Source organism: Trichechus manatus, unplaced genomic scaffold (assembly GCF_000243295.1).
Source record: "Trichechus manatus latirostris isolate Lorelei unplaced genomic scaffold, TriManLat1.0 scaffold00097, whole genome shotgun sequence".
NCBI lineage: Eukaryota > Metazoa > Chordata > Mammalia > Sirenia > Trichechidae > Trichechus > Trichechus manatus.
This window is the reverse complement of record NW_004444033.1, coordinates 8,580,804-8,602,685: the sequence shown is the minus strand read 5'-3', so window position 1 is coordinate 8,602,685 and position 21,882 is coordinate 8,580,804. Positions and strand designations below refer to the sequence as shown.

At 40.3% G+C, this 21,882-nt stretch overlaps 1 protein-coding gene across 2 annotated transcripts in view; it reads right to left on the bottom strand.

Moving 5' to 3' along the window:
- EXOC4 (exocyst complex component 4) overlaps positions 1–21,882 on the bottom strand; it is an 830,578-nt gene that overhangs the window by 70,502 nt on the left and 738,194 nt on the right. For both annotated transcript variants that reach the window (XM_004382687.2, XM_023737127.1), the window contains exon 15: positions 6,905–7,046. In XM_004382687.2, coding sequence (XP_004382744.1) covers positions 6,905–7,046 — 142 coding nt within the window. The remainder of the gene's footprint in view (positions 1–6,904; positions 7,047–21,882) is intronic.

Sequence of the window (21,882 nt, the reverse complement as noted above, 5' to 3'; positions counted from 1 at the left end):
CCCTTCTGCCTTCTGGGCCTTGTCACTGGACTCCTGTACCTCGTTACTCTCATGGTTTTACTGGGCTGTCCACTCGCAGGCTGATCAGTGAACCTCGAAGGTAACTTTACCACTGAGCTAAAAGGGTGTAAGGAAATTATCATGCATTGGAGGTGAGAGTTCATGAGATCCAGAAGCAGGCTGGAGATATAAGCACCACTTTAGGGTGCCATCTTCCTCTTCCCAAATGATTAGAGATGAAAAAGAAACTAAAATAGTCATTAGAGAACGTCAAATTCAAATAAAATTTCTCTCTTTTTTCTTTTAGGTTCTGGCATGTTGTTGCTGATCTTAACATGACCTTGGCATGAAGGGTTTCTGCAAACACCACTGATTACACAGCGGGACGGTTGATTTTCAGAAAGTGCATAGTTAGGATCCCAATGGTGACAGGCAGTTGCTGCGGAACCCACTCTGAGCCCTCCTGATGATGAGAGAAATCAGCTGATAAAGGAGACATTCTTGGAATCGTGGACTCAAATAGTGACTTAATTTTCTTTTTCTAAACTTCAAATAGAAAAAAAATATGTCTCAACAAGTTTTAATGGTGTCATGAAGTCTTTCACTGTGGACAGGGGCTGCTTGGTGATTAACCGTGACCTACAGTGGCACAGGGGAAATGTCAAAGGCTCTTTGGATGGGTCCTTCAACACAGAATCTGCTGGATCTGAGAACACTTTTTGGTTTGAACTTTAACAACACTGAAGAAAAATAAGGGCTATGGACATAAAAATATTTTGGGGAACAAGATACCTTTATAGCACTTGGCTAGTATTTCCCATTTATTTTTTGCTGTTCTACCTGTGTTCTCTTACAGCAACTTGTTCTCTTGTGGCTTCTTGGCTAAGAGTACCAGAGACAGTGCTTGAACAGCCACTTCATCGTACCAGCCCCTGGAGGGCAGGGCCTAGGCTCTAACTCTCTCTCTTTTTCACTGAGGCAAAATTCAGATAATATAAAATGAACCTTTGGAAAGTGAACAATTCAGTAGCATTTAGTACATTCACAGTGTTGTACAACCACCACCTCTGTCTAGTTCCCAAACATTTTCATCCCCCAAAAGGAAACCCCAGGCTCATTAAGCAGTTACTCCCTATCCTCCTCTTTTCCGCAGCCCCTGGCAACTTTCTGCCTCTACGGATTTATTCTGCTCTTTCATATAAACAGAATCATACAACACATGACCTTCTGCCTTTTGTGTCTGGATTCTTTCACTCAGCATGATGTTTCTGAGGTTCATCTATTCCACGCTGTCACATGGATCGGTATTTCATTCCTTTTTATGGTTGAATCCTATTTTATGGTCAATATATATATATTATATATGAGCCCTGGTGGTGCAGTGGCTAAGTGCTCAGCTGCTAACCCAGAGCTTGGTGGTTCAAACCCACCAGCTGCTCCACAGGAGAAAGATGTGGCAGTCTGCTTCTGTAAAGATTACAGCCTTGGAAACCCCATGGGGCAGTTCTACTCTATCCTTTGGAGTTGCTATGAGTCAGAATTGACTCAACGGTGGTGGGTTTGGTTTGATTTTGGTGTTCACATATATACATGTTCACATTTTGTTTATCCACTCATCCAAGGATAGACGCTTGCGTTATTTCCACCTTTTGGCTATTGTAAATAGTGTTGCTATGAACATTCAAGTATACAAGTGTTATGGATTGAATTCTGTCCCCCAAAAATATCTGTCAACTTGGCTGGGTCATGATTCCCAGTATTGTATGATTGTGTACCATTCTGTAATCTGATGTGATTTCCTTATGTGTTGTAAACTATATCACTATGATGTAATAAGATGGATTAGCGGCAGTTATACTGACGAGTTATACAAGATTGGATAGTGTCTTAAGCCAATCTCTTTTGAGATATAAAAGACAGAAGCAAGCAGAGACACATGGGAACCTCATATCACCAAGAAAGCAGTGCCAGAGCAAAGCACGTCCTTTGGACCTGAGGTTCCTGTGCTGAGATGCTCCCAGATCAAGGGAAGACTGATGCATCACAAGGACCTTCCTCCAGAGCCGACAGAGAGAGAAAGCCTTCTCCTGGAGCTGATGCCCTGAATTTGAACTTGTAACCTACCAGACTGTGAGAGAATAAATTTCTCTTTGTTAAAGTCATCCACTTGTGGTATTTCTGTTATAGCAGCACTAGATGACTAAGACAAGTATTTGTTTGAATACTTGTTTTCAATTCTTCTGAGTATATACCTAGGAGTAGAATTGCTGGATCATATGTTAATTTGATGTTTAACTTTTTGAGAAACTACCAAACTACTTCTAACTCTCTTTTTAGAGCAGGATGGGAACCAAACAAAGAGCTGATTGTGAAGACAAGGATGATGCTGGCGCATAGTCTCTATAACTCTATGTGTGTGCCTATTTTGTTAAGTGGACAAAATAGCATTTACTTGATCTAGGTTCAAACCAGCTAACTCTCAAGAGCCAATCAGGTTTTAACTGAGCACCTAATATGCAGGAGGGCTGAGCCAGGTTCTGAGGCCATGACAATGAACAAGGCATCCTGGTTCCTGTCTTCCAGGAGCTAATAGTGTCTTCCACAGTCAGCCCCCTTTGGGCACACTTAGCACACAGCAGTCTCCTCTATTATAGCATTGCTATGCTAATTGTCATGACTTGTGTGATCTCTGTCTTATTAATTTTGTATCATCCACTGTACGAACAACAACAAAAAAAAATTGTTAATTTGGCCAGGAATGACTGAAGTGTGTCAACACGCACCACCTGAGCTCTACACGGAACATTCTGCCTAGTTTCAGGTACCAGACTTTAAAAGGAACAAGGACAAAATGGAGCATATTCATAAGAAAGCAACCAGAACGTTAAAACTATGTTATATGAGGAGGTGAGGAAATTTAATCTAGAAAGAATAAACACGGTTCAGCATTCTCAGTGAAAGTCAAGGAAAGATAATGCTGCATCCTGTAAAAAAAACAAACACCTGTCACTGTCGAGTCGATTCCGGCTCCTCCCAACCCTATAGGACAGAGTAGAACTGCCCCACAGAGTTTCCAAGGAGCACCTTGTGGATTCGAACTGCTGGTTTTTTGGTCAGCAGACATAGCTCTTAACTACTACGCCACCAGGGTTTCCTGCTGCATCCCAGCACTGTAAAATCCGGTCTTTTTTGTTATTCATTCCTAACATTACCTTCTGTTTTTAAATGCCACTTCACCTTTCCAAACTAATGTTGAAGGAGATACAGCAACGGGTGCTTCAGCACTGTAGGGTTTCTTGTAAAGTTAATAAATAAAGACTAAAACATGTTCAACATTGTCAAGAATAGTATTGCCCATATGTACAAAAAAAAAAAGGGCAGATCCGAGGTTAAGGATTTAAAAGATCTCGCTCAAATGTGCTGAAAATATCCCACTTGGAATTAACTGCACTATAAGCAGGCAATTCTGAAGGCAGGATGTATCGCATGCCCACATGATCAATAGCACCAATTCCTGGAGTTGTGCTAGTAATTAATTTGGTGTTCTCTTTGTTTTTCTGTGCAGTCCAGGTTAGAGGAACATCAGAATGTTACTGGGTTTTTTTTTTTTTCTCCCCTTCAGTGTATTCCATTTACCTATTTGTAGAAAACACTTGATTTCACTGTCAGCTTGTAAGAAAATAGGAAATAAATCTAAAAATTATTGTAAAACAAATCAGAAAAACTTACTGAAAGAGCCTTTATTTCTGTACAGCTTAATGTAAGAAATAAGTACAGAAACAGTGCGGAGTAAAAGAGATTCCAAAGCTGCAATACTACGTCTCTTGCTCCACTCACAGGTGCTCACACGCAATAAAGGAGTAACTCATGGATAAGATAACGAAGAATGAAAACGGCAAGTGGCGTACAAAAGAGTGACATTGACGATCCATTGTTATCAGGCTTTGCCTGGGCACACCTGAAAGAACTCAAGTTCTACCTGGGGTCCACACATATTCCAAAGGCTTACTGAGGAACCAAAGTCCTACTGGTTTTTACATTTTAAAATTTACGTCTAGTGAAGACCTTAAAAATATTTGATCAACTTTAATAATGACCCATAGTAATAGAGAAGAAAACGTGTTACTGTACACCTTTTGATCCTGAGGCATCTTTTTTTGTTTGTTTGTTCTACATTTTTCTCCAGCTCTGTCCGGGAACTTGTGTTGTGATCCCGGTCAGAGCAGTCAGTGGTGGTAGCTGGGCACCATTTAGTTGTACTGGACTCAGTCCGGTGGAGGCCATGGTAGTTGTGGTCCATTAGTCCTCTGGACTAATCTTCTCCTCATATCCTGTCCTCTTCATTCTCCCTTGCTCCCGAAGGGGTGAGACCAGTACAGTATCTTAGATGGCTGCTGACAGGATTTTAAGACCCCAGATGCTACTCACCAAGATAGAACGTGGAACATTTTCTTTATAAACTATTTTATGCCAAGTGAGCTAGATGTTCCCTGAGACCATGGTTCCCACAGCCCTCAGCCCAGCAATTCGGGCCTGATCCTGAGGTTTCTGATCCTGAAGTTTCACAAGTATATATCCACCCATCTATTTGACATGCGACCTAGATGTTTAATAAGCATCTCAAATTTAAAGTCTCCAAAATGGAATTCTTGGTTTCCATCCCTCTCCCAGTCTTTCTCTTCTCTGTAACCCTGAGTTAATGATCCCAGCATCCCCACATCTGCTCTGGCCCAACCCCAACCCAAAACCATTGCCGTCAAGTCAATTCCGACTCATAGTGACCCTACTGGACAGAGCAGAACTACCCCACAGACTTTCCAAGGAGTGCCTGGTGGATTTGAACTGCTGACCTTTTCGTTAGCAGATGTAGCTCTTAACTACTGTGCCACCAGGGTGTCTCTGGCCCCAAACCTGGTACTTTTCCTTGAATTCTTCCTTTCTCTCACGCCACCAGTTGCTGCTTAATGCACTCTATCAACAATTTATCAGCTCTACCTTCACAAGATGTCCCAAATCCAACGCTTCTCACATTTCCGCCTCTGTCATCTGGTGCTCAGAACTGGTCCCAACTGGTTGTCCTGCTTCTATACATATTTTTCCCAGCTATCCACTTTCCAGAGTGATATATATTTTATATATATATATAAAGATCACTCTGGCTATTTTACAGATATACATATATATCGACAGATCTCTCTATATATCTATCTTCTATGTATATATATAAATAGCCAAAGTGATCTTTTAAAAATTTAAATTAATTCATATCTCTTCCCTGCTTAAAACTCCCCTATGGCTTCTAAATGCACTTAGAATAAAATCTGAACTATTCACATGGGTGGGGCTACGTGACCCACACGATCAGGCTCCAGCTTGCCTCTCATATCCTTATCCTTCCTTCTCCCACCCACCTTGTTCACCTGGCTACAATCGTATTGAGCTTCTTTCTGTTCCTCAGAACTGCCCAGCTCACTCATGACCTTCGTGAGTGTTGTGCTTCAGTCTCCCTCTAGGTTTTTGTAAAGAGGGTTGCTTCTTGTCACCTTGCCATATTTCCTCTCAAGACTCTATTTAAAAAAAAAAACAAAAAACACCTCTTCCTAGCCCCTATCAAATCCTAGCTGTATGCCCTATTCCTGCGCTGCCCAGGACAGGAGCTACAAGCCACAGTGGCTTTGGAGTTCTTGAAATGTGACTAGTCCAGATTGAGATGTGCTGTATAAGTGTAAAATGTACACTGGATTCCAAAGACTTTAGTATGAAAAAAAAAGTAATGCAAAATATCTCATTAATCATTTTTATGATAATCACATGCTGAAACAATAATATTTTGGATATACTGGGTGAAATAAAATATATTACGATAATTCATTTTGCCTGTTTCGCTCATTTTTTTTTTAACGTGGCTACTTTCTACCCTTTTTGTAATTTAAAATCACATAATGGGGCTCGCACTTGTAGCTCACATTATACTTCTATTAGATAGCACTGCTTGATCCCGTTGTGCTATTTATTATTTCAGCGGTACTTATCTGAAATTACGTTTTTTGTTTACTCATTGTCTATCTCCCCCCCTTAGAATTTAGGTTCCATGACAGCAAGGACTTTGAATTTTTTTTTTCACTGCTGTTTTTATCAGTTTGGCTAATCCTTACAACACTGCCTGGCACATAGATGACACTCAACAAATGTTTGCTGAATGAGTGAATGAATGAATGGTTGAAGACTTCCTAGTCCTTCCTTGCTACCGTTTTTGTATGTATGAGAACAGGCTACCAAAGCTGATCTGAATATTCTACACTGCAGGCAGGGGAAGGAACAAGAGTTTCAGAATATGGCATCTTTGAAACTATTATCTTGAATTATTATTTAACTTAATCTCTTCTCTTGGATTTTAAGTTCTTTGAGGAAGGGACCACGGTTCTTGCATCTGCATACATACTTACTTCTCGACTAGCAGAGGACCTTAATAAAAATATCAATGACAATAAAGTAACCATAATCGCAAAGCACTTACTATGCGGCAGGCATTGTGCTAATGACATATTATTTCATTTATAAAATCTCTTAGTTAGGAATTACTGTTTCCATTTTTAAGATGAAGAGACTGAGGGCTAGTAAAGCTAATCAACTGACTTAAGATCATAGAGCCAGCTGGTATAGACATTCAAATCCAGGTCTTTCTGATTTCATGTAAACTCTTAATCATCACACTCCCAATACAGCATGTGCTCAAAAACCTTACGAGTGACTGAATAACGCTAAACCTAACTCTCAGTGTGAAAACAGATGGTGTCAATAATAACAACCCAAAACTACGGTGATCTTCCTCAGCAAATAAGCAAGTGATGTATGAATCACAGTGCCTCTGAATCGCCAAGCCCAAGGCTTGGCTGTGTCATACCTGACTTCCAGATGTAAGACCAGCAGGCAGCGGTCGGCCATGTCCTGGAAAGACTTGGCGAGCTCACTCAGAGTCTGCATGATCTGCTCCGACACAGGCGGGAGATCCATGTTCACGTGGCTCTCTTGACCAGGAGACAGCACTGAGTGAGGGGAGAGGACAAAACCAGTCATCTCATTAGCTGCCTACAGATTTTTAGAAAGTGACATATTATTTTGTTGCTTATCATGTTGTTTTTATCCATTTGGCTAATGCCAGTGTTGGCAGCATTCGAAGCCCAGTACATGACAAACTATTTCTATGCCTGATGAAACACAGAAGCCCAGCTGATTGTCTTAAAGCAATTCAGAGAATGACGGAAACAGAACCACAGGGTTGGAAGTGACCTTGACAGTCATCTGGTCCAACCACTTGATCCATGCTTGTGTCTCTTGTACACCTTCAGGTGGCTGTGCATTTCTGGTTGCACGCATACGCAAATGTTTGTGAAAGAAAACTCAGTATCTTTTGAGGTAGCTTGTTAAATCTCTGAAAGATTTGACCACATTACATCAAGCCAATATCTGTCTTCCAATAACTTCTAATCAGTGACCCTGATTCTCCCTAACTCTGCATACAAACTAAAGTTAATCACTGGTGTATGCGTCAGCACTTCAAGTATTGCAGACAGCTATTCTGGCTTCCTTGAAGCCTTCCCTTCTCCAGGCTAAATGCCCCCAGTTCCTCAGCCATTTTCAAATGACTTGGTTGAAGCATTTCACAATTCTTATACTTTACTGACAAAAACATTCCAGTTTTTCTGTATCTCCCTTGGAATGGGGGAATCCAGATGAATACACCAAATACAATGGAGTGGTCTACCTGTGTAGAGAGGATCATCACGTCCCTGTTCTAGATGTCTATTGCTTGCACTGAAGCCTAGTGGCTTCTATGGAGTGCAAGTGGTCGTGTGTTACATTCTACTTTGAAGGCCCACCTCAAATATGACTTTCCCCTTGAATTATTTTTCCCCATCACCAGACCAATTCCTTTTATAGAAATGGAATAGGTAATGGGAGCACAGGAATGGGAGAGGCAATATTACTCAAGTTGATTTTCTGTCTTCCCAGCATCTGGGAGAGGTGATCCTGTGTTTTATTTTGCTGTAGGAGAATAGAACGTTGCGGTAGGTTTTTCTCTCTCATGTACATGTCACCGATGCCTCCTGCCCTCACCCAGGTCTGTTATATGGCACTTACATTTGTCCTTTACTTAATAAGTGGATTTTATAAGTGGCAAGTATGCTACAAATATTCCTATTTTACATAATATAGATTTAAAAAGTAATATACACATCTTGTCATAATGTAAATTTCTTAAAGAATATGCTGTTTAGAGGAATGGAGAGGTGAGCTATCTTGAAAGTGAAGAATTCAGTTCTTATATTGAAAAGCTTAGTTTATCTGCTATGTAAATTTCGATTTCTGTATATCAACATTTCTTAAAGTCATACTTTATCCCATGTCAAGGGGTCATATCTGTAGGAAAATGGTAATACTGCAGCTGCGGTCTTTTCCTAGAAAGCAGTAAACCCTTACAGACTGTACTGCTATAGATGGATCAAATCTTAAGTTTCACCTGTTGTAATTTAATATTGTTGTTGTTGTTAAGTGCTGTTAAGTCAGTTCTGATTCGTAGCGACCCTGTGTACAACAGAACAAAGCACTGCCTGGTCCTGTGCCATCCTCACAATTGTTGCTATGTTCAAGCTCATTGTTGCGGCCACTGTGTCAGTACATTTCGTTGAGGGTCGTCTTCTTTTTCACTGACCCTCTACGTTACTAAGCATGACGTCCTTCTCCAGGAACTGGTCCTTCCTGATAACACGTCCAAAGTATGTGAGATGAAGTCTCACCATCCTTGCTTCTAAGGAGCATTCTGGCTGTATTTCTTCCAAGACAGATTTGTTCATTCTTCTGGAAGCCCATGGTATATTCAATATTCTTTGCCAACACCATAATTCAAAGGCATCAATTCTTCTTCTGTCTTCCTTACTCATAGTTCAGCTTTTGCACGCATGAGGCAATAAAAAATATCATGGTTTGGGTCAGGCACATCTTAGCCCTCAAAGTGACATCTTTGCTTTTTAACACAGATTTGACCAACATAACATGTCGTTTGATTATCTTGACTGCTGCTTCCATGGGCGTTGACTGTGGATTCAAGTAAAATGAAATCCTTGGCAACTTCAATCTTTTCTCCGTTTATCATTACATTGCTTATTGGTCCAGTTGTGAAGATTTTTGTTTACTTTATGTTAAGGTGTAATCTATACTGAAGGCTGTGGTTTTTGACCATCAGTAAGTGCTTCAAATCCTCTTCGCTTTCAGCAAGCAAGGTTGTGTCATCTGCTTGTCACAGGTTGTTAATGAGACTTCCTCCAATCCTGATGCTGCCTTCTTCATTTAGTCTGGCTTCTCTGATTATTTGCTCAGCATACAAATTGAATACATATGGTGAAAGGATACAATCCTGACAGACACGTTTCCATACTTTAAACCACGCATTATCCCCCTTTTCTGTTCAAAAGACTGCCTCTTGATTTATGTACAGGTTCTGCAAGAGCATACTTAACTGTTCTGGAGTTCTCATTCTTCACAATGTTATCCATAATTTGTTATGATCCACACAGTCAAAAAGTTTTTCCTTGTTAATAAGGTTTGAGTAATAAGAATCTTGAAAACGTCAGCAGAAGAGACTTCTGTGTTTAATTCCAACTTCCTAAGCTCCCTACAACAGAAACAGAATTGTTCTAATTGTGGTCAATTTCAAAATAAATGGACCTCTACTAGAGCAGCTTCTGCCCTTCAACCTTCATCCAGTGCTTGGGCAGTATCTACGCCTGCCTGTGCTTTGAAATGCAATGAAATTGACTTTTTTCCTTTAACAAAATCCCCATGAAATAGAATCCCAGTCACAGGACCCTCTTCAGGTTTTAAGTTCTGAACCCTTCCAGATGCCTTCCCTGTTTCATGGCCGCAGCAACTGACCAGTGCCAAATTACAAATTAAAAAATAAAAAAAAATTCCAGTACAGTAAGTTAAAGGCAAGATTAGCTGCCGAGTCAAAGCTTGCAATGAGCAAAGTAAAAGTAGTTTAGAATGGTAGCATACTATATATGTCATTTGACTGTAATTTATAGCAAAACCATAACGTTTTATTAAAGAAACACAAAAAATTATACCCAGAGCGCTACTGGAAGACTGGTTTGTGAATTCCCGAGCACTCACTGAAATTTACGTAGGTTTTCTTAACTAGAAGGTACATACTGAGCAAGGAAATGCTGAGCATGGCAAATAAAGACAACCCCAAGCAGTTAACTAGCTCCTAAATGTCAAATGGAAAACTACAAAAAAGCAATGCTGACAGAACCGGCTTGTGAGATTAAAGTCAAAATATGAGGGTCCTGGGTGCATGCACGCACACACACACGCACAGGTACACGTATTTGTACACAGTCTTTTAGAGAGATTGCTCTCATATCAGCAGAACCAACAGGCACTGATATTCTTTAAAAATATTAGGAACTGGTCACTGTATTAACACATGTACTTTGAGTTGTTTTTATAACCCTGGGGATGGGTCACATCAGAACATTCATGATATATTTGTTCTTCTTATGATCATTGCGTACAAGCAGGCATCTTTGAGGCTCCAGCTGTCTGTGACAATGTACCTGGTTTTCTGTATTAAATGGATTGGTCTATATGAGGACGCTGGGGCAGACATTACTTGTTGGGTGAACCAACAAATATTTTCAATTTCCTTCTCCCTTGCTCGCTCCACTATAGACTCTGGAAAGCAACAGTATGCATTACTAGCCTTCTTTGTAGCTGGAGGTGGCCATGTGCCACAGTCTGGAAAATGGCCCCCTAAGGAGAGTCTTCCGTGGTTTCTAGAAAGGCTTTTGCCTTGTCCTGATGAAAAGAGACAGCTAAGGCTGGTACCAACCTTTCTCTCTTCCTTGCCCCCTTCTCCTGATTTGACTGTGGTATCTGAAGCTGCAGCAATCATCTTGCTACTGAGAGGGAAAAACTGAGAACCAGGGAGGTGCTGGTCTAGATATTGTTGAACCATTGACCAACACCAGCAACTGCTGGCCTTCAGATTTCTTGTTATATTAGGAAAATAAACACCTATTTGTTTATGCCACTATAAATTTTTTTTAAGAAATAACTTGCTGCCAAATTAAATCCTAATGTTTGCAGTCTCTGAAATTTTAAATTCTAATATGATACTCTCAGATCAAAACTTTTTCTTCCTCCAGCTCTTGCAAACCCTTGTTTCCATTATGCCAGCTATTCAACTTTAACTCTGAAATTCCTTCATTATCTCTAGAGCACTGAACATGGATTGCATGCTTGATCCTCTGAACTACTCTTTTACTAGAAACTTCAACTCCCTTGAATCCTGTTCTTTCACTATAACCCCATAACCCGTTGCTGTTGAGTTGATTCTGACTAATAGTACCCCTATAGGAGAGCGCAGAACTGCCCCATAGGGTTTCCAGTGCTGTAATCTTTATGGATGTGGACTGCCACATCTTTCTCCTGAGGAGCGGCTGGTGGGTTCAAACACCAATGTTTCGGGTAGCAGCTGAGCGCTTAACCACTGTGCCACCAGAGCTCCTTTCACTATACTCATTGCCATCAAGTCCATTCTGACTCATAGTGACCTTATAGGCCAGAGCAGAAATACCCCACAGAGTTTCCAAGGCTGTAATCTTTTCATTTATTTATTTATTCTGCTTTAAGTGAAAGCTTACAGCTCAAGTTAGTTTCTGATACAAAAATTTATATACACATTGTTATGTGACCCTAGTTGCTCTCCCTACAATGTAACAGCACACTCCTCCTTTCCACTCAGTATTTCCCATGTCAATTCAAACAGCTCCTGTCACTTTTTGCTTTCTCATCTCGCCTCCAGACAGGAGCTGCCCATTTAGTCTCGTGTATCTACTTGAGTTAAGAAGCACTCTCTTCACGAATATCACTTTATCTCCCACAGTCCAGTCTAACCTATGTATGAAGAGTTGGCATCGGCAATGGTTTCAGCTCTGGGCTAACAGAGAGTCTGGGGGTCATGTGTTCTGAGGTCCCTCCAGTCTCAGACTATTAAGTCTGGTCTTTTTTCTGAATTTGAGTTCTGCACCCCACTTTTCTCCTGTTCCTTCAGGGACTCTCTGTTGTACTCCCTGTCAGGGCCGTCACTGGTGGTAGCTGGGTACCATCTAGTTCTTCTGGTCTCAGGCTGATGGAGCCTCTGGTTTATGTGGCCCTTTCTGTCTCTTGGGCTACTATTTTCCTTGTGTCCTTGGTGTTCCTCATTCTCCTTTACTCTAGGTGGATTGGGACCAATTGATGCATCTTAGATGGCCACTCACAAGCTTTTAGACCCCAGATGCCACTCACCAAAATGGGATGCAGAACATTTTCTTAATAAGATTTGTTATGCCAATTGACCTAGATCTCTCTTGAAAACATGGTCCCCAGATTCCCGCCCCTGCTACTCTGTCCCTCAAAGTGTTTCGTTGTATTCAGGAAACTTCTTAGCTTTTGGTTTAGTTCAGTTGTGCTGACTTTCCCTGTAGTGTGTGCTGTCCTTCCCTTCACCTAAGATAATTCTTATCTAACCTCTAGTTAGTGAATACCCTGCTCCCTCCATCCTCACCCTCATAACCATCAAAGAATGTTTTCTTCTGTATGTAAACCTTTTCTTGAGTTCTTATAATAGTGATCTTATACAAAATTTGTCCTTTTGCAACTAATTTCATTCAGCATAACGTCCTCCAGATTCATCCATGTTATGAGATGTTTCGCAGATTCATCGTTGTTCTTTATTGTTGCGTAGTATTCCATTATGTGAATATACCATAACTTGTTTATCCATTCATCCGCTGATGGGCACGTAGGTTGTTTACATCTTTTCGTTATTGTGAACAATGCTGCAATGAACATGGGTGTGCATGTACTAGTCATGTGACAGCTCTTATTTCTCTAGGATATATTCCCAGGAGTGGGATGTTCATGGTGAATTATTTTTTTTGATATGTTGTTGAACTCTGTTGGCTAGAATTTTGTTGAGGATTTTTACATCTATGTTCATGGGGGATATTGGTCTGTAATATTAATTTTTTGTGGTGTCCTTACCTGGTTTTTGTATCAGGGAAATGTTGGCTTCATAGAATGAGTTTGGGAGCATTCCATCCTTTTCTATGCTCGGAAATACCTTTAGTAATAGTGGTGTTAACTCGTCTCTGAAAGTTTGGTGGAATTCTCCAGTGAAACTGTGAGGGCCAAGGCTTTTTTTGTTGGGAGTTTTTAATTACTTTTTCAATCTCTTCTTTTGTTATAGATTTATTTAGTTGTTCTACCTCTGTTTGTGTTAGTTTAGGTAGGTAGTGAGTTTCTAGAAATTTGTCCATTACCTCTATGTTTTCAAATTTGTTAGAGTACATTTTTTCATAGTATTCTGTTATGATTCTTTTTAATCTCAGTTGGGTCTGTTGTGATATCGCCCATCTCATTTCTTATTTGGGTTATTTGCTTCCTCTCCTGTTTTCCTTTTGTCAGTTTGGCCAATGGTTTATCGATTTTGTTGATCCTTTCAAAGAACCATCTTTTGGTCTTGTTAACTCTTTCAATTGTTTTCTATTTCATTTAATTCTGCTTTAATTTTTATTATTTGCTTTCTGCTGGTGACTGAGGGCTTCTTTTGTTGCTCTCTATTTGTTCTATTTGTAGAGTTAATGTTTTGATTTAGCCCTTTCTTCTTTTTGGATGTGCACGTTTATTGCTATAAACTGACCTCTGAGCACTGCTTTTGCTGTGTCCCAAAGGTTCTGGTAGGATGTGTTTTCATTCTCGCTTGAGTCTGTGAATTTCTTTATTCCATCCTTAATTTCTTCTATAACCCAGTAGTTTTTCAGCAAGGTATTGTTCAGTTTCCATGTGTTTGATTTTTTTCCCTTGCTTTTTCTGGTATTGATTTCTATTTTTATGGCTTTATAGAAGAAAAAAATGCTTTGTAATATTTTGATGCTTTGGATTCTGTTAAGGCCAGCTTTATGGCCTAATATGTGGTCTATTCTAGAGAATGTTCCATGTGTGTTGGAAAAGAAAGTATACTTGGCTGCAGTTGGGTGGAATGTTCTGTATATGTCTATGAGATCAAGTTGGTTGATTGTGGCACTTAGATCTTCTGTGTCTTTATTGAACTTCTTTCTGGATGTTCTGTCCTTCACCATAAGTGGTGTGTTTAAGTCTCCTACTATTATTGTGGAGCTGTCTATCCCTCTTTTCAATGCTGTTAGAGTTTGTTTTACATATTTTGGAGCCTTGTCGTTGGGTGCATAAACATTTGTTATCATTATGTCCTCCTGGTGTACTGACCCTTTCATCATTATATAGTGTCCTTCCTTATCCTTTGTGGTAGAATTTTACTTTAAAGTTTACTTTGTTAGAGATTAATATTGCCACTCCTGCTCTTTTTTGAGTTTTGTTTGCTTCATATATATTTTTTCCATCCTTTGAGTTTTGTGTCTTTAAGTCTAAGGTGTGTCTCTTGTAGGCAGCATATAGATGGATCATGTTTTTTAATCCATTCTGCCACTCTCTGTCTCTTTATTGGTGCATTTAGTCTATTTACATTCAGCATAATTATTGATAGGTATGAGTTTAGTGCTGTCATTTTGATGTCTTTTTTTGGGTGTGTGTTGTTCACAGTTTCTTTGTTCCACATAATTTTCTGTGCTGAGTCGTTTTTCTTTATACATTTTCTTTTCCTTGTTGTTGATTTTTGTATTTGCTAAGTCTTTATATTTTTCTTGTTTCTGTTATTTTGACTTGTAGGATTGTTAGTTTCCTTTGTGGTTACCTTAAAATTTACTCCTATTTTTTCTAAGTTTATACCAGTCTTTTATTTCTTTATATCGCCTTGACTTCTTCTCCATATGAAAGATCTATGACTATGTTTTTTTAGTCCCTCTTTTTTGTTTTAATGTTGTCATCTTTTACATATTGACGTCTCTGTTTCCCTATTTAAAGTGTTTTAGCTTTGATTTATTTTTGTGACTTCCCTATGTGGGTTGATATCTGGTTTCTCTGTCCTGTGTTCTAGTCTTGGGTTGTTATCTGATGTTATTGATTTTCTAACCAGAGGACTCTCTTTAGTATTTCTTGTAATTTTGGTTTGGTTTTTGCAAATTCTGTAAACTTCTGTTTATCTGGAAATGGTCTAATTTTGCCATCATATTTGAGAGACAGTTTTGCTGGATATAGAATTCTTGGCTGGCAATTTTTTTCCTTCAAGGCTTTATATATGTCATCCCATTGCCTTCTTGCCTGCATGGTTTCTGCAGAGTAGTCCAAGCTTAGTCTTATTGACTCTCCTTCGTAGATGACTTTTCGTTGATCCCTAGCTGCTCTTAAAATTATCTCTTTATCTTTGGTTTTGGCAAGTTTGATTATAATATATCTTGGTGAATTTCACTTGGGATCTACCTTGTGTGGAGTTCAATGAGCATCTCGGATAGATATCTTCTCATCCTTCACAATATCAGGGAAGTTTTCTGCCAATAAATCTTCAATAATTCTCTCTGTATTTTCTGTTATTCCCCCCCATTCTGGTACTCCAATCACTTACAGGTTATTCCTCTTGATAGAGTCCCACATAATTCTTAAGGTTTCTTCATTTTTAAAATTTTTTTATCTGGTTTTTCCTCAAATAAGTTGGTGTCAAGTGCTTTATCTTCAATCTCACTAATTCTGACTTCCCTTGCCTCACTTCTGCTCCTCTAACTTTCTGTTGAGCTAATTCTGAAATTTTATTGTTAATCTTCTGGATATATATTTGCTGTCTCTCTATGGATTCTTACAGACTGTTAAATTTATCATTATGCTCTTCTATAATCTTCTTAAGTTCCTCTATTGCTTTGTCTGTATGTTCTTTGGCTTGGTCTGCATTTTACCTGATCTCCTTCCTGACCTCTTGAAGAGTTCTGTATATTAATCTTTTGTATTCTACCTCTGGTAATTCCAAGAAGTTCTCTTCCTCTGGAAGATTTCTTGATTCTTTGTTTTGGGAGCTTGCTGAAGGCACCATGGTCTGCCTCTTTGTATGATTTGATATTGACTGTTGCCTCTGAGCCTTCAATAAGTTATATTTATTTTACGTTTGCTTACTGTGTCCTAGCTTCTTGTTTTGATATGCTCAGATAGGCTGCTTGTGTGAACTAGTTTGATTATTGGCGCCTCTGAAGCTCTAATGTCCTGACACCAGGTGGTTAGATCTGTTACTAGGAATGTGAGCCCAGGAGTCCATTTAGTTTTCTTGTATGGATTCAGCTCAGGTGACCAGGTAGTTGGTCACCAAGTGTGTGGTGCAGGCTCTCTCCTACAGTCTTAGACAGGCAGGGGTGATTGCAGTAGGCACAGGTATCTGGCTGCAGTAGGGGGACAGGTACTGAGCAAGGCAGGGGACTGACATTTGCCCCTGAGTGTCTGGGAGGAAAGCGTGTCCCTGTTCCATAGAGAGTCTAAGTGAGTGCGTTTTGCAGCCAGACTACAGGTACCCCGTGCTTTTGGCTGTAAGGACTGGGAGGCACCACTTATTCTTGGATCCCTGTCCCAGGTGGCTAGGGTGCGTGGGTAGAGCTACCAGTCCTCAGGCCCCTGATGTGGGTAGGTGAGGACCCTGCTTAACAGGGAGAGCAGTGTCAAATGCCATGAACCTGCCACTCCACCATATAGCTGATACAGTTGAAGTTAGGCTTCAGGTATATACCCTGTTGTACTGTGCTAATGAGGGCCTATGCTGTTGAAATGGGCCCACACATGTCTATGCAATGGTGAAAGGTATTCAAAGTCCATGGACCTCTTATGCCTGTGTCTAGGAAAAGGAGCTGTGCCTGTCCTGAATTCCTGGCTTAGGGGAGCTGGCAGATTGTTTTTTCCTGTCTGTTAATTTGTTCCCTCTCCAAGGCTGGGAGAATGGCTCAGGGCACATGACAGGTCCTATCTCCAGCCCAGGGGACGCGACAATCACTGAAGCCGGCCTGGAACTTGTGCAGAGCGAGGAAGAGAAAGGTAAACGGGAGAGAAGTTCTTCCCAAACGGGGTGTTTTTTGATCTACATGGTGGGTTAGACATATGTACTTATCTTTGGCCAATGCAGCACTGCTTTTCACTGGTTATGGAGACCACGTAGACTCTCCACTGCTTGGTCTCTCCCAATTTGTAAAATGTGTCCCAAACGCTACTGCTTGCCTCACTGCACACGCCAGCCAATCTGGCCTGCAGGATGTTGGTTCCTGCTGGGTCAGGTCTGGCAACTCGTTGGTGCTTCCGAACCGTCTCTTCCTCCCCCTGTCACTGAATCTGACTCCTCAACTTTGACTTTGATGTTCAGGGCCCCTAGATTGTCATATATAATCAATTCACTTGTTTTTTTGGGTCTTTGCTGTAAGAGGGACCACAGGAAGCATCTGACTACTCTGCCATCTTGACCCCACCTCCAAGGCTGTAATTTTTATGAAAGCAGACTGCCATATCTTTCTCCCAAGCAGCTGGTGGGTTTTAACTGCCACCCTTTCAATTAGCAGCCAAGCACCAAACCACTGCACCACCAGGGCTCCTTCCCTTCACTATAACTGTCCTAAATAACTGCACCTAGTCCTGGGTCAATTCTACAACTCATATTCTTTGACAGAAAAACAAAACCAAAAACTGTAGATTGTTGCCACTGAAAGTTTCTGGATTTTAACATTTAAAAAAAAAAAAAAAATCCCTTTAACACCACTTGCAAATCAAATACCACTATGGCTGGGTTAGCTCTTTTCCCTTTCTCAGCAACTTTTCCCAAATCATGTTGCTCTCATCAGACCCTTTGAACTATCTACTCTCCATTATCAACGCTTGCTTTCTCTACAGTCTTGCCTTCTAGTAACTCTTCAGTGGGCCATAATCTGTTTTCTATCTTCACCTCTTCATTGAAAAATTATTCTGCTAATGGTCACTAGTGATAGCCTAACTGCCAAATCCACTGGGTGCTTTTCAGTCTGCATCTCAGAAAGGCTCACTGTTACATTTGACATCACTGGCCATTTCCTTGAAATTCTGCCTTATTTTGGCTTCTATAGAAACCGTAGTGGCGTAGTAGTTAAGAGCTATGGCTGCTAACCAAAAGATCAGCAGTTGGAATCCACCAGGTGCTCCTTGGAAACTCTAAGGGGTAGTTCTACTCTGTACTACAGGGTCACTATGAGTCAGAATCAACTCAACAGCAACGGGTTTGGTTTGGTTTGGTTTTTGGTTTTAGCTTCTATGGATCAGAGTCACTGGGTGTCCTTTTACCTCTCTGAACTTTCCTTCATCGTTTCCTTCACTGGATCTTGTCCTTTAGTCCACTCATAAATGGTGATGTTCCTGGCATTTTATTTCTCTAGTGGTCTTCTTTACATGCCATCCTAGATGTGTCTCTGAGTGAGTGCACCCATTTTACCGCTTTTCACTATTATCTATGTGCTGATGATTCTCAAACCTCTCCACAAAGCTCCAGATTAATTTGGCCAACACTGCAAGATGTCTCTACCTGTTGACCCCATAGGCATCTCTATGCAATGTGTTCAAAACTAAACTCAGGATCTTCCTTCAACATCTGCTGTTAATCCTGAATTCCCTTACTATCAGTGGCACGTCAATCTAGGAATCTAAGCTGCAAACGTGAGAGTAATTTTTGAATCTTTCTTCTCTTTCACTAATTTCTGCCGATTTTATTTCCTAAATATTTTTGGAATATATTTTATCCTTTCTATAAGTACTGCCAAGGAGCCTCAGTGGTGCAGTGGTTGAAGCTCTCAGCTGCTAACCCAAAGTTTGGCAGTTCAAACCTACCAGTGGCTATGCAAAAGAAAGATGTGGCAGTCTGCTCTCGTAAAGATTACAGCCTTGGAAACCCTATGGGGCAGTTCTACTCTGTCCTATAGGGACGCTATGAGTTGGAATCCAATGGCAATGGGTTTATACCTGCTGCCGCTTTCTTGGTTTAGCCACATCTCTTCCACAGACTACTGCAATCATTTTCTAACTGCTGTCTTTGCCTCATGTCTGGCCTCTACCTTAATTCAATCCTCCATGATTATCTAATTAACTATGAGCTAGATAAATAGAGTTATTTATTTAAAACACCAACTTGACCATGTTAGTTTCCTGTTTAAATAAGTTTCAATGTTTCCCATTGCTTATATGATCAAGGCCAAGCACCTCAGCAAGGTTCTCCATGGTTTTTGGTGCCTGCCCAACCCTCCAGTTTCTTTCCATCTCTAGCCACTTTCTCCTTCCCTCTCCAACTTGTCTCCTCCCAACCCTGGCCCTTTGGTCCACCACCCTTTTAAAGCAAATTCCCTATATATAGCACGCTGTTTCATGATTCTATACCTTTGATGGCTCTTATTCTTTCTTCAAAACTACGCATGTTTTATCTGGCTCAGAAAGTCTTTTCTGATACCCTAGGCTCTTCTAGGTGTTTTAATTTTTATTTATTTTTTACACAGTTCTATTACAGTACTTATCATATTCCACCGACACTGTCTGTTTATCAGTATGTCTGCCTGCCAGATCATTAACTCCAGTGGGGCAGGGATTATATGCAACATATTTTGCCATTTTCAAGGCCAGCAGAGTAAGCAAGATATTACAGGAGCTCAATCAATACTTTCTTAATTAAACTGAACAAATCATTTAACTGACCAACATAACACGATAAAAAATTCACATAATAACAGATTGATAAAGAGCAAGAACGAGAAGGAACAATTTGCCATTAACAACTATAACCACCTTAGTTTCCTGACTATATTCTAGGGACAGAGTGGAGATGGGGAAGTAGTTCATTATCTGGTTTCTTGGACTTTCCAGGAACCTTGCAGATATACAGCTGAAAGCAATCTGGTCAATCCCTACAGCCCAAGCACTTTCCCTATAAATTGCTTTGCCTTTAGAAGTCACTTTAATTTCATGAGTAGGCAGGCCACTTTATTGCAGCCAAGAGACTTGGGGTCTCTCTTTTCTATTGACATGAAATCCCCGGGATATCAAATACCCAGCACCTTTCAAGGAAAGCCAGCATGCGAGCTGTCAGGGAGAAGCAATCAGCCCAGGACATTAGGATGTCTCAAGTGGTTTCACCTCCTAATATTAACCAGACTGAAATCTGTTTAGGTCTTAAAATTAGTCAAAATTGGACTCATTCAGACCCAGAAGAGCATCTGTTTTCAAGGATGCAGCTGCTACACTTTCAATGGCAACTTACTGTGACTTCTTTAATTGATTCATCTGAGGATGTCCTTGTACATCTGCAATATTATCTAAAATTGTTACAATATTAGCTTAGACTGGGATCAGCTGCCATGAAAGTGATAAATTGAAAAGGGAAAGATGGTTATCACGGCAGGAAAAGAAGGTTAACCCTGATAATTCAAACTTTTTAGGAGATAGAAAAAGACATTGAAGAATGATCCCATGAGATTTTCTCACTGGAAACATTTTAGAAGATCAAATTTTGGTACAATAATTATTTCTGAATGCTCTTCTTATTTGTACAGAGAAATGACAGACACCACATAATGGTCTCTGTTTTAACCTGGGATAAAATTATTTAGTATTTCCACTCTTCAGTTTCCTATCTAGAAAGTTGTGGTAACAGTATCTTTGTAGCTGCTATTGCAATGTGTTTTTAGGTCTTCTAAATAAATTCTGAGATCCTCTGATGTTGTTAAGGAGTCCTGGTGGTGTGGTGGTGAAGCGCTTAGCTGCTAACTGTAAGGTCGGAGGTTCGAAGCCACCAGCTGCTCCGTGGTAGAAAGATGAGGCAGTCTGCTTCTATGACGATTACAGCCTTGGAAACTCTAAGGGGCAGTTCTACTCTGTCCTATAAGGTCGCTATGAGTTGGAATTGACTCAACGGCAACAGGTTTTTTTTGCCACCTTTCTTAATAAAAACAGGAGTGTTGATTAGGTCTGTGACATGAAGAACTCAGGAGGCTTACAGAGTCAGATGGGGCTGTGACAGTAGCACCTCTATCTACCTCTTTCTTAGCCTTAAGTACCTGTAGGATACTCTACTATCAAGCCTCGCACTGGGACAGGATTTAAAAGTGTCACACACTGTAATACCAGAGTTCCAAATGGGAACCTTAGCACCAGCTAACTGTATCCTCAGCCTTCTTAACTTCACCCAGATGAAACTATACTCCTTCCTGCTGTTTCCCAGAGGAATATGGTTTATTTGTCTACTTTTTATTACTTCTAGGATTTTGAACAAATTTCTCAATAACCCAAAGCCTCATTTTCCTCATCTATACAATTCAGAGAGTGGGTATGAAGACATATGAGGTAATGTGACACTCAGCACTGTGCCTGGCACAAAGCTAAGCATCTCCTCTGACTCCAGCAACGCTCTGCAACTCTCCTGTGGCCTCAGCATATCTCATCTTGCACCATATTTGCCTAGATCATCTCTAGGAGCTTGTGAGATCTGTGATAACAAAAACCAAAACAAAACACTTCTTCTTCCTGGCATCTCTCATAGCATATAGCTCTTCCTTACACTCAACAGATACCCAATAATGCTTACTGAATTTAATTGTCAAGTTAAGGAGAAATCAAGGAATTTTATATATATCTTCTTCATTCTTCCACTATGCCTTTAACCTAATGTTTTACAAATAGTTCATTAGCCTGGAACATTACTGTTTCAGGGTAAGACAGTGAAGCTCCAGAAAGGATATGAGTGTCTGATGCTGAAGAATTATCCCAAACACTGAACTACATAGAAAAAACAAAGCAGATTCCATTCTGAAGAGCAAAACAAGAATAAGAACCAAGGTAACGCTGGATAGTTGTTCCCATAGGTGACCAAGAGATAAGAGGCCAATTCTGAGC